The sequence below is a fragment of the Egretta garzetta genome, unplaced genomic scaffold, assembly GCF_000687185.1.
Source record: "Egretta garzetta isolate BGI_Z169 unplaced genomic scaffold, ASM68718v1 scaffold325, whole genome shotgun sequence".
Taxonomy (NCBI): Eukaryota; Metazoa; Chordata; class Aves; order Pelecaniformes; family Ardeidae; genus Egretta; species Egretta garzetta.
Genome location: NW_009259833.1, coordinates 2,123,092 through 2,134,646, shown reverse-complemented (window position 1 = coordinate 2,134,646; position 11,555 = coordinate 2,123,092). Strand labels below are relative to the sequence as shown.

At 43.0% G+C, this 11,555-nt stretch overlaps 1 protein-coding gene across 4 annotated transcripts in view; it reads right to left on the bottom strand.

Annotated features, from left to right (window-relative positions):
* Nucleotides 1-164: 164 nt before the first annotated feature.
* Nucleotides 165-11,555, bottom strand: part of LOC104127256 (L-threonine 3-dehydrogenase, mitochondrial) — a 17,294-nt gene continuing 5,903 nt past the window's right edge. The window contains exons 2-11 of one of the 4 annotated variants that reach the window (XM_035895463.1): nucleotides 11,191-11,344; nucleotides 9,764-9,875; nucleotides 8,348-8,549; nucleotides 7,940-7,982; nucleotides 6,433-6,503; nucleotides 5,539-5,688; nucleotides 5,277-5,449; nucleotides 4,310-4,400; nucleotides 3,423-3,692; nucleotides 165-3,195 (exon numbers count right to left, since the gene is read on the bottom strand). In XM_035895463.1, the coding sequence (XP_035751356.1) occupies nucleotides 3,056-3,195; nucleotides 3,423-3,692; nucleotides 4,310-4,400; nucleotides 5,277-5,449; nucleotides 5,539-5,688; nucleotides 6,433-6,503; nucleotides 7,940-7,982; nucleotides 8,348-8,531 (1,122 nt within the window). In that variant the 5' untranslated portion in view covers nucleotides 8,532-8,549; nucleotides 9,764-9,875; nucleotides 11,191-11,344 and the 3' untranslated portion in view covers nucleotides 165-3,055. The other 3 variants (XM_035895464.1, XM_009639912.2, XM_035895465.1) reach the window with 3 other exon arrangements.

The following is an 11,555-nucleotide window of genomic DNA, read 5'->3' as shown; positions in this document are numbered from 1 at the left end:
GGAAATAAAACGTACGTAGAGACGTGGGAGCGTCGCGGCACGGGCTGTATCCTCCTCCCTGCCTCAAATCACGCGCGGCTTCCGCGGCTGAAGAGGCTTCAGCACTACCCAGCATCCTCCATCACCGCCCTTGCGTGCTCTAAACAAAGGTGACAAAACAAGGACACGTCTGCATAGGATTTTATTAAAGTAGGCATCATCCGCAACTTACAAGATTTGAAAAAAATATTTGTAACAACTTTTTTTTTTTTTTCTTTTCCCCCCCAAATAGGTAATTTAACAGCTACAATGCTCAAATGTCACGAGCGAAGTCTCTGCCCAGAAGTCAAACTTCAAAGCGGTAGCAAAAGTTACACCTTTTGTACCACATCAAATTGGTTTTATACAGAAAAAGACTGTAACATAGTTACAACAGAAGTTAATAGGGAAGACAGGGGGGAAAAAAAAAAAAAAATACACACGCCATTGGTCACAGGTTGAAACCCAGAATTTCAAACAGGACTCAGACAATGCAGACACAGCTTATCACATCCCCTGACCACCACCGTGCTGTTATCTCCAAACAGCTCTCTGTTGCAAGAGGCTTTATTTCAGAATTTGCAAAATAGAAGTTGCTTAAATGGCTGCTCCCAAATGGAGTCAGCAACTTGAGGCGGGGGAAAAAACAAAACAAAACAAAGCAAACCAACCATGAAATTTTTGTTCAAATGGCTTAAGTCTGAATTTCACCTTCACCGCAACACCTTATCCAACGCTTGTGTGCAAGAACACAACTGAGGACAGCGTGTTTCAGAGGAAAGCACATTCTCGCTCTTCCCTCCGGTCGGTGTTGACTGGAGCTCGGAACGAGGGCGAGGGGAGCAGACCCCTTGTCTTTGAGTGAAATGAAGAAACGGAGCGAGACCCATCAACAACTCTTTAGAGTTCTTGTGGAATGGAGGGAATGAGGAGTCCCCAGGGTTGGACTGATGAAAGACTGGAGCGGATGAGACACTCCAGCTCCCAGGGAAGCCTGGCGGCTCAGCTCAGCAGTTCGCTACGAGATAGATAATCCTCTTCTGGCAGGGCACAGACAAAACCTGAGCCAGTCCTTCCTTGGAGGGCATGAATGGAGGGGCCAACTTCGCCGGCCCATTGGGCCAAATATTACACTCCAACGACGCGATAGTTACAACAGCGGCCAAAGTTTAAAAACTTGTCTTTTCAGAAACGTAAACAATATACAAAAGAAAAAAGTTTCAATAATAGGCCACAACCTTAGAGGTTTTTGAGCTTAAATACCTGGGAAACACATACTTTGCCAACAGATGAAAGAGTAAGATACAGACAAAATCAAGAGAGGCAAGTTTAACGAATGTTTAAAACGGGGTTTCACCACAGAATCTTCACTTGCAGGTTACTCTCATGAGAAAAGGCATTCCCTGCAGCACGTAGACTCCTTCACAAAGAGGCAGAAATCTGGCTATGTCAGTTATCCACATACTGAGAAAACACCGCGGGGTTACGGAGAGCGTAACAGACTTGCAACCGCCAAAGCATCGTCCCAGAAAAGACAGCAAACAAGTTGTAGGCAAAAAAACCCCCAACCCCAACATGAATATGTTTACCTACACACTCTACTGGAGTATACAAGACAAAAGAGATGGAGAGCTTCATAAAGGGAATTTCCAGTCATTTTGAAAATGAGTATTTTTTCTTTGAAAAAAACAAAAAAAATCCAAGTTCCCAGACGCCGTTCCTCAAGGCGTGCTATAGCTATAGTAGCGGATGGCTCAGATTCACCTCCACGAAACTGGTATTGTACCTAAAATGGCTTTCCTGTCTCTCCAGTTTGTCATTTCTCAAAGCCTCCCGAGTAGCTTTTGAACACACAGATCTTCCTCGCATGCACCTACTAAGACTTCCTTGTTAATCCCAGAACCTCCTGTGCGTGAAGCTCAGTGAGCAGAACGGCCCTTAACTGTAGCTAGAAGATGGTTGCAGCTTCTGGATCCCTCTCTAAAGAATAAAAGCGTACGGCAGTTACGCACCAACAGCATCCAGATACACTTACAGCGCACGCGGAAAACGTAGTGAACATGAACAGATTTCAAAGGCTGACCTGACTCTACCGTAAGGCTCCGTCGCCTTTAAAACTTGCTCCGGGCCCTCTGTCATCGTGCTAGCACGGCAAACAACCGGGATAACCAAAAGTAGCGCTAATTAACAATAAACCCATAGCTGGGCATTGCCTTCTTGAAATACGCCCCAGATTCACATACACGTAACAGCTCTTTGGATTTCACATCTACCTCCCAGGCTAAGCTGAAGGCAGCAGCACTTTCAAAGAACAGGACAAAGCCTAGCTTGTAAACCCTGTTTTTTTAAACCATAATGAGAATTCAAGTCCTATTCCCCTTCACATTTATAAGCATTATAAGAATAATGCTACTGTGTATGCTCTATGTATAAAAAAAGTGTATGTTTATACAGCACTATATATACACACACACATATATATAAATAGGAACGATCGACCAAAGTTTGACTTCGAACTAGAATTGCAACGACCCCTTGCAATTTGGAAACACGAAGTAGCTCTTCTGATCTCTCTTTTGTAAGCAAAGAGTAGAAAGGATAGGATCCTACTCACTGTGATCTAACATCCTCCACCAGGAAAACGAAAAACCTATCGTTAACTTTGCGGGATATGCCTGAAACACCAGGTTTGACAATATTGCCCCACTTTGCCACAGAAGAGGCAGGCAGTTTTTTTGAAATGTGGGGGAAGCCACCAGCCGGGAGCAAGTGCTTTTTTTTTTTTTTTTTTCTAGCTGCTTAAATGTGAAAGTTCAAGAATTCTGTGTTTGTCATCGGTGCTGTGCTCAGAGACAGTACCAAGTGATGTCATTCATCTAATAGTACATTCCAGCTACAGAATGTTTCTGCCCAACTCTATTGCTACTTATAAAAAACAATAATAATTGACATGCTCTAAGACTCAGAAAATGATAAACTAGTTTAGCCATTTCTTCCTGGTCCTCTGTGGAAATCCGGAAACATCTTACAAAGTATTTCAGTTAGCTTGAGCAATCCTGGAGTCAGACCCAAGGAAGCTAAACATTGTAGTCACCAACTCAGGGAGATCATAATCATGTTTCCAACCCCAATCCCTCCGGGCGTTCCTATCATCAAAGTTCATCGGCCAGCTGTCAGCTGCAATGAAAAGAAAGAAGAAACACAGAGCGTGAGGTTTAAGAAAAAAATTCTTTAAACTTTAAGATGTATCATCACTGGCCATTTGAACTACTAACGCTGAATTTCAAACTGTAAGACTTGAGCCATATAGGAGCAATCTGCAAGTGCCTAAAAAGAAAAGGAATTTTGTTTTGCCCTTAACGTACAGCAATCTAATGTTTTTTCTTACCCAAGCTGCTACTAACCTATGGCCTGCCTGACTTCATCCACGTTGTAGGTCACCTGGAGTTCGGGAACATGCTTCTGCACCTCTTGCGCCAGCTCTTCAGGAGTGAAGCTCATGGCACTGATGTTGTATGTCCTCATGCTCAGCGCCTCTGCGGGGGCCTCCATGATTTCTAGAGTGGCTTTCAGACAGTCATCAATATACATCATAGGGAGACGAGTGTCTGGCTTTAGGTTGCACTGAAATTTGCCAGTCTTTATGGCATCATGGAAAATCTGGACAGCATAATCTGTAGAAAAGAACAACGGATGCCTGTACTCATCTGCCTCAATCTGTTGTTCGCTTCAGGACAGTCAACAGCCCTCAGACCACCCCCAAAGTCTCCTGTCTAAAGCCTAGCAGCAGAACTGTGTATGACTTAAGTTGTAAAAGTCATTCTGAACTATCCCGATGCTCTTCTAGCATTTGCACATTGCAGCAAGACAGTGGAGTTCAAAATATTTTTAAAAGGAAATGGTCTCAATGAGTGTAATTATTCTACAATCTCTCAGACACTGTTTAAATGTAAAAGCTACGGGAGTCCCCATCCCTGGGGGGATTTAAAAGCCGGGCAGACGAGGTGCTTAGGGACAGGGTTTAGTGGTGGGATGGCAGGGTTAGGTTAACGGTTGGACCTGATGATCTTAAAGGTCTTTTCCAACCTAAACAATTCTATGATTCTATGATTATGCCCTAAGCTGGAGTGGACAAAAGTATTGTTGTAACACTGTTGAAATAGCATCTCTGCACCGATGCTCTATACTGCCACAGATGACATTTCTACAAACATATTAAAAAATGATGGTATAGGCTTATGTTTTTGCTGTTCTCGCCTGCAATACTGAGAACTATGCACAAGTCACTTACCAGTTGTTCCCCCACCAGGCTGAGAGTCAGCAGATATAATTCCTGGATACCTCAGGCAGCGGAAGTCTAGGCCATACCGGTAATGGTAGTACTGTGGAGGGAGGAGAGAAACGGCTTTACACATCAAGACTAGGCCACACACCTCATTGATTTCACAGGAAAAATCTACCACAGGATGAACCTTCATTCTGTAGCCAACCCATGATGGGGATGAAGGGGACAGGGTTTAGTGGTGGGGTGGCAGGGTTAGGTTAACGGTTGGACTGTATGATCTTAAAGGTCTTTTCCAACCTAAACAGTTCTATGATTCTGTGAAAAGGAACTGCTGAACAGTCTCCCTTCCCTGCCAGGTAGCTGAGCTCTCTGCTTGCCCTTTTCTAGTTTTCATCCACATCAGTAGATATTGATTCTTGAGATGGATTGGCTTCTAATGTAGGGTCTAGATCTAGCGTTCAGAAACTGAATATTCCTAAGCTTGTGAGACTTTTCAGGTTAATACACTTTTCAGACCTGCCACTGTCCTTCATCAAGTTGAAGTGTGAGGAAACTGTATGTAAAAATATCAGCTTTAACAATGTTACATTTCTAAAAAACTACTACAACTCCTCAGTTGTGCACATACAGATTCCCACGGCTTTGAGTTTAGACTCCTTTTTTTTTTCTCCCCTAAAATCATCAGTCTGGCACGCTTTCACAAGATTCTGTACGCTGTCATTTATGCAATGCCATTCAAAAGAACCAGGGAAAGAAATTATATTGAAAGTCAGATGTTTGCCAGCTTCCAATTTTTGTACTTTTCCCAATAAAACTCAGAAGATATTTGTCCTTAATAGCTGCCTCAGACTACTATTGAGTACTAAAGCCTGAAGGCAGGAAAGAATGGGGGGAAAAAACCAAAACCACTGCAGTGAGGAATCTTCCAAAGGCAATGAACTTTCACGGAATAAAAAAAAATAAAAATTCTCACTTCTCCCATGAGCTCAGCATGAACCTTGGAGACTCCATAGATTGTCCTTGGTCTCTGAATGCAGAGATCAGGAGTTGGATCTCGAGGAGAGGTGGGACCAAAGGCTCCAATGGTGCTTGGAACAAAGAGTCTCAAATTATGCTCAGCTGCAATATCCAGAACATTGTGTAAACCTGGAACAGACAATGGGATTTATCAGAACATAGACCACACTTTCTTAAGCCTCTGTAGGAGTCATGAAGTTGAAATCCTTGTCACATACCAGTAATATTTACAGCTCTGGCCAAAGGGACGTTTGCTTCTCCAACAGCACTGAGCAAAGCGCTATAGTGGAAGAGCCAAGATATCCGATTATTCACCACTATCTCACGTAAATTCTTGTAGTCCAAGATATCCGCGTAGATAAAAGGACCTAGAGGAAATGGAACCAGGAGGAAATTGAATGCCAAGAAGCATGGAGGTCAAGAAAAGTTCTAGATGAAACTCAAATTGCTGCTTCTTGACCATGCCTCTATTCAGGATTTGACTGCATAGCAGAATGCACACCTTCTAACAGCAGTGGTCAATAAATTAGTAAATAAGCAGGAGAAATGAAGGGGAACTGCTACCTCTACCTCAACAAAAGACTGATGCAAGAACTCCTCTTTTATCCAGTCAATGGCATGAAAACAGGGAACATCTAGTGTACACTACTGAAATATCTAAATACTTTGTTAAACAGTAATGGTGAAGAAAAACTTATGCAAGTTTCTAATGAAAAGCAAAGAATCCAAAAAACCTACTCTACATCCATCTTATCAGAAAAATTGTCTGAGCATGGAAAAACAAAGCAACAAATTTAATTTCCAAGTTGTTCCCTCCAAAAGAGTAAATGCATCTCTTTTTACAGCAGGAACACAACAGCCAAGCTCAACTTGACTCAAGTAGTTATTCTGGTCAACAAAGTGGCAAAGAAACAGTGAAAAAATGCAAAGAAGAATATTTAGAAAAAGCAAATAACTGATACAAGAAATCAATGCCTGGGAGAGGTTTCAAAGCAGAAGTTCTGAACAGCAACTTCTTCAGTTTCATCCACGTATCATTTAGACTTTGGTAGTCTATCAATACCAAGAGGTAAAGTCAAGATTTTTTTCCATATGCTCCCCTAGTCACTTACCACTATAAAAAATATTATCCGCAGGCTTTCGAATGTCAGACAAGATCACGTTGTTCTTTCCAAAATGTTTCCTGTATAAAAATACCCACACAGTACAGTGAGTCCACAGTCTTCAAGATAATTTATAAGTTGCTATGCTGCTATTTTTTTTTTAATCAGGAGAAATATCAGAAGAACAATAATTTCAACAATGAAATCAGCTACAGCACTTAAAAAAAAAACCAAACCCACCAGTCCCTTAAATGTAAATACAGCATCTTTGAAAATGAGTAAAATACTTCCACTAGCAGTGAAAGACTGCATAAGGATAATCTTTTAGAAAACAAAAATACATTAAGACAGACCTTCCTACCCTCTTCTTTCTGAAAATTTTACCCAGAGATAATCTGCTCCCCTGCGGACAACAAAAAGCCACTGGGCTGGCTGTAACGGCAGCTACTTTTATATCAACAAAGTAAATACAACTGAGCAACGTCTGCCCTGCACTTTTCTAATCAGCGCAAGGCTGTCGCAGAGAGCAAGTCTGATGGCACTGGAGTACACCCCAGCCTTCCATTATTTAGATGATTTTTAAATATATCACAGAAATGGTAGAAAACAGTCAAACTGCAACACAGCGTTGAATGCAGTGAGTTTGCTCACTTTTGGTCATAGTCCAAATCCTCCGCAACGAACGCTGTCTATGTGTAAATGATACTCTGGAGCTGAGCAGGCGTGGACATGGACAACGATACGGGCCAGGGAAAGCTCTCAGAGCATTTTACATTTCTTGAAAAGATACCATGGCAAAAAATAAGGTAACTGTGTATCTGAGGCAGGGGAACAGAAAGAGCCAGAAGAAATGTACTTTTGCTTTACTTCTTTTGCTGCGTCAGCTCATCTTTCACCAACTCATAAAAACGTCAAGATCTTGTATCCTAATCTTTATTCTTGTTTGTACTCTACTAAATAGGGCACCTTATTCCTGAAGTCACTTAACTGAAATTCTCAGAGAGATGAAAGTCAGCAGCTGCAAAGCCCAACAGCGAGGTAGTTAGCAAAGGACTATGCATTCTTTCAAGGGGATATTTGTACTTTTTTCTCTCCTGTAGTACCTGCATAAAATCACAGCCTTTGTCTATTGAGCCCTCAAATCCAGCCTTATTTGGCTAGACCAAAAAAGAGAAAAGGAAAACTGACCACCTGAATATTCAGACTGTGAATACTTCCATTCAACTAGAAGAAAACTGAACTCAGCAGCTAGTCTCTTAGACAAGATTATGTTATTTTGGGAGTCGTGACCAATGTACACACAGGAAGTACGTCAGTGAGGCTAAACCAAGCACAGGAGTGAGAAATAAAGACGGTGAAAATGTAAAGTTATTTACAAAACTAAGAGGCAAAAAAGAATCTGCAATCGTCACTAGGATTTTTTTAAAAAAACACTTTCCAGAAAAGTATTGCTTCTAGAAGTGATGGCTGAAGCTTGAATTCCTCACCAGTAGCAAGTCAGAGAATCATGACATACCTCAGAAGCTTAGCAAGTCCCACTCCAAGCTGACCAAGACCCCCTAAAAGGCAACACAGAAGAGACAAAAATCAGAGAAAAATCAAAAATCACATCCCAATGCAGAGTTCCGTTATTATATGTATCACATCAGAAATTAGTACTATTTTCCTCAGCCAGTCAGAAAGCTTTTATATTTTTTCCTCAAGGAAAACCCAATGAATTGGTTTTAGTAGATTTCTGGAATAAAAATAGTAAGAAAATTCACACGGGACTCTAATCCTATCACCACACAGGAAAGATCATCACAATTCCAGGATATTTGAGCATTTTTGCTTCCAGTGTTCTGCTCACCAGGGAGGGAGGAGGGGAGAGGGGGACTTGACTGAGGAGCTGGAGCAGGAATACAGTTATGACAGGAATGCTGACCTGTAATTAGCACCCGAGGATGGTCAGACTCGGCAAAAGAAACGGAGTGAAAGCTAGCATCGGAGGCCACCTGGCGGGGCGAGACTCCAATGCATCGAACAGGCACGATGGAAACCCCACATCCACAACCAGAGCTCTGGAGCAGCTGGCTGACAGCTCTGCTCACGTTTTTGACAATTGGCATCTTCCTCCTTCAAATGTGCTGTGAGAACAAGAGAAAAGATTAGTCACGAATGACTCAACCACATTAAACACTTCAAACACTCCCTTCGAAAACTCTGAAGGGTTTCAAAGAAGTTTGATGCAATCCAAGTCCTAACTGAGGTGCCAACTGAGCGCCACGTCTACTGAAAGCAGCCTGAGAAGTAACATGAATAGAGGTAATGTATTCACCAGAGCGAGCTCAAGAAAATACCCACAGCCCCAGCTCAGAGCCCAGTATTATGAACAGTGAGAATACAGTTCAGTTTAAGCCTTTTTAAAACAGTCAGTAGAAACCATGATTTCAAGCACAAAAGACAACAAACACAGAATTCAACACGTTCAGCCACTGTGATTACACAGCTTCACCGTAGGTACTTTGGAAGTTTTGTAGACTGCAATGAATAAGCAACCCTTCTTAGCATTGCATCAGCAAGATTCAGCTAAGCCAACAGAGGCAGCAGTAAATCTCTGTAAAGAGCACTGCTTTGCTCAAACTTTGTATGCATGGTGGTCAGCACCTGGGAAACCAACGAAGGAGAAGCAGTAAAAAGCAGTATTTACCCAGGACTCGTGAAAATGTCTTAACTACTTTACACACACACACACAAAAAAAAAAAAAAAAAAAGGGACATGATTCACTCATAATAACACACTGCAAAAATATCCCTAAGTTACCCTGAGCTACAGGCAAGTTTGGTTTTCTTTCTCTCCAAATCTTTCATATTGGGAAAGGAAATGGGAGAAGAAGCGATTACCTTGCAAGAGCAGCTTGGACAGAAAAGCCCGTTCTGCTAGATCAGAGTTTCCCATTTTAAATAACTTGAGGAAGTTATTAACGAACATAACGAACTGAACATAAAAAGTATTAATTTAGCTGATGTAAAAACCTTCATTTTTTCATAGGTTTCTCTTTCTTACTATCCCAAAGAGGAATACTTCTGCACCGTTAGCAACTGGAGAAAGAAATATCTACAAATACGTATTCCAACTCCCCCTACCCCATATTACCTTCTGACTAGTTTTTCAGTCACTGGTTTTACTCATTGACCCACACCAATACTGGAAACGAACCCTTTTGTTTCCTAGAGTAAGAAAAACGAGGAAGCTTTATCCTCAAGTTATTTCCCCCACCCCACTAATTTAAATTACCAACCAAGGCTAATTTCAAGGATTAAGCAACACACACTGGAATTTTCCCTCGTCTGTACTCACCTGTCCCTCAGCTGGCGATAGAGCAGAAGCAGAGCGGAGATGGCAATTTATAGGCCACTGCCTCTTTTGAAAGCCAATCAAAACCTGACAGAAAGTAGGAGTTGTCCCACACCTTAAAAAAAAAAAAAAGGAAAAAAAAAAGCATGTGCATGAGAGCAGCAGCCAGGGACATGTCTGTAACTCTGTGATAGGCAGAGGACTCCGAAGCTATGCGACCAGCTCTTTAACTAACAGAACCGTACAACCTCAGGTCATCTCTGAAGGACGGGTTTTCAAACTAATTGGCTGCAGCGCAAAGGATTAGTATCAAGCAAACACATGTTTGAACATAAAGCAATAATCTCCCTTGCATAGCGGGGAATTTCTGAGTTTTGTAAGGAGATTAAACACAGGGAGAGGGAAAAAGAAGGGGGGGGGGGAAAGAAACAGGTTCGTAAAATGATATTTAGCAAGTTAACTGCCAGCTGCCGCTCCTCTGCAGGATTTCCAAAGCCTTACATAAGCAGCGAGCACCTGTTGCTCATATTAAAGACAAAAACGCATTTATAGAAGCTGGTAGTTTCTTATGTATTCAATATTAAATTACGGTGGTAAGAAAGACGAGAAACTCAGGGGTTTGGTCTGGAAAATCCTGTAATGGTAAGCTTCAAAGAAAATGGAAAAGGGGGAGAAAAGAGGGGTTTGACCCAACTCCCAAATCTCCCACAGCGTTTCTGGGGGCTGCACAGCTGCTGAGATGCCAGGGGATGCTCCTCCACAGAGCCGACCAAAGAAGCCCCACGCTTGCTTCTTTCAAAGAAAGTTAAGGTACCCTCCAGGGCACAGGATCTCGCAGATTCCCAACCACTAGTACATTCAAAATGGCCAACATCCTGGGGTATATGGTCCACACCAACGTGCTACACTCCAAGCTATCGCTCCCAACTCACGCTTGTCTCCAAACCACACAGCTTCTGCTTCACACCTGAGGACGGGCTTACGCATCAGAAAGCTCCTCTACTTTCCAACTGTATCAAGAAGAGCTGGAGTGGAAAGACACTGCCCACACCTTGGGCATCCAGAAGACGAAGCACACGCCACCTTGCCTGTCCCATGGGAAAGCCTTACACCCTGGCACCCAAGTGCTGCCAACTGGGAAGTCCATCGGATCACCGCGTTTGGGAGCGCTCAAGCTGCAACGACTAGGGGATACTCTCAGCTCAACCAAGACTTAACGCAGCCTGGATAGACAGAAAGACCAAAGCCATCGCACGTCCCCCTGTTGGCATTTCCTCTGGTTCAGAGAGCCCCGAATTGGGGTAAGGGGGCCCTGCGTCCTTCCCCGCGTCCCCTGGCGTGGTTGCTGTGCCAGGGCAGGGCAGAGGGGCGGCCGGGCTTGCGCTGTTCTCTCTGGCAGGCAGCTGCTGGCCAACTTCAGTTCAAATAACCTTGACACGCACGCACAACCTCCGCCGCTCGTTTTACAGAGGTGACGCACGACCGCGGGACGCCGCCGTATACCCCTCGCAAAGCTCGCCAAGAAACGACGTCAGCCCGAAACACCGAGGGACCGGCTCGAAATCTGACCTCAGCAATCGATATCTTTAAAAAAAAAAAAAAAAAAAAAAAAAAAAAAAATAAAAAACCACACAAAACAAAAAAACCACACAAAAAAATCACTCCAACTGATAAATAAGACAAGTCATATGTCCCAAAGATACAGCCAAGTTCCTTGGCACTCTCCTTTCCCTCACTGAGATCCTCCCAGCCAGAGCGGGCAACATCTCGCACACCCCCGCAGCGAGCCAAATGC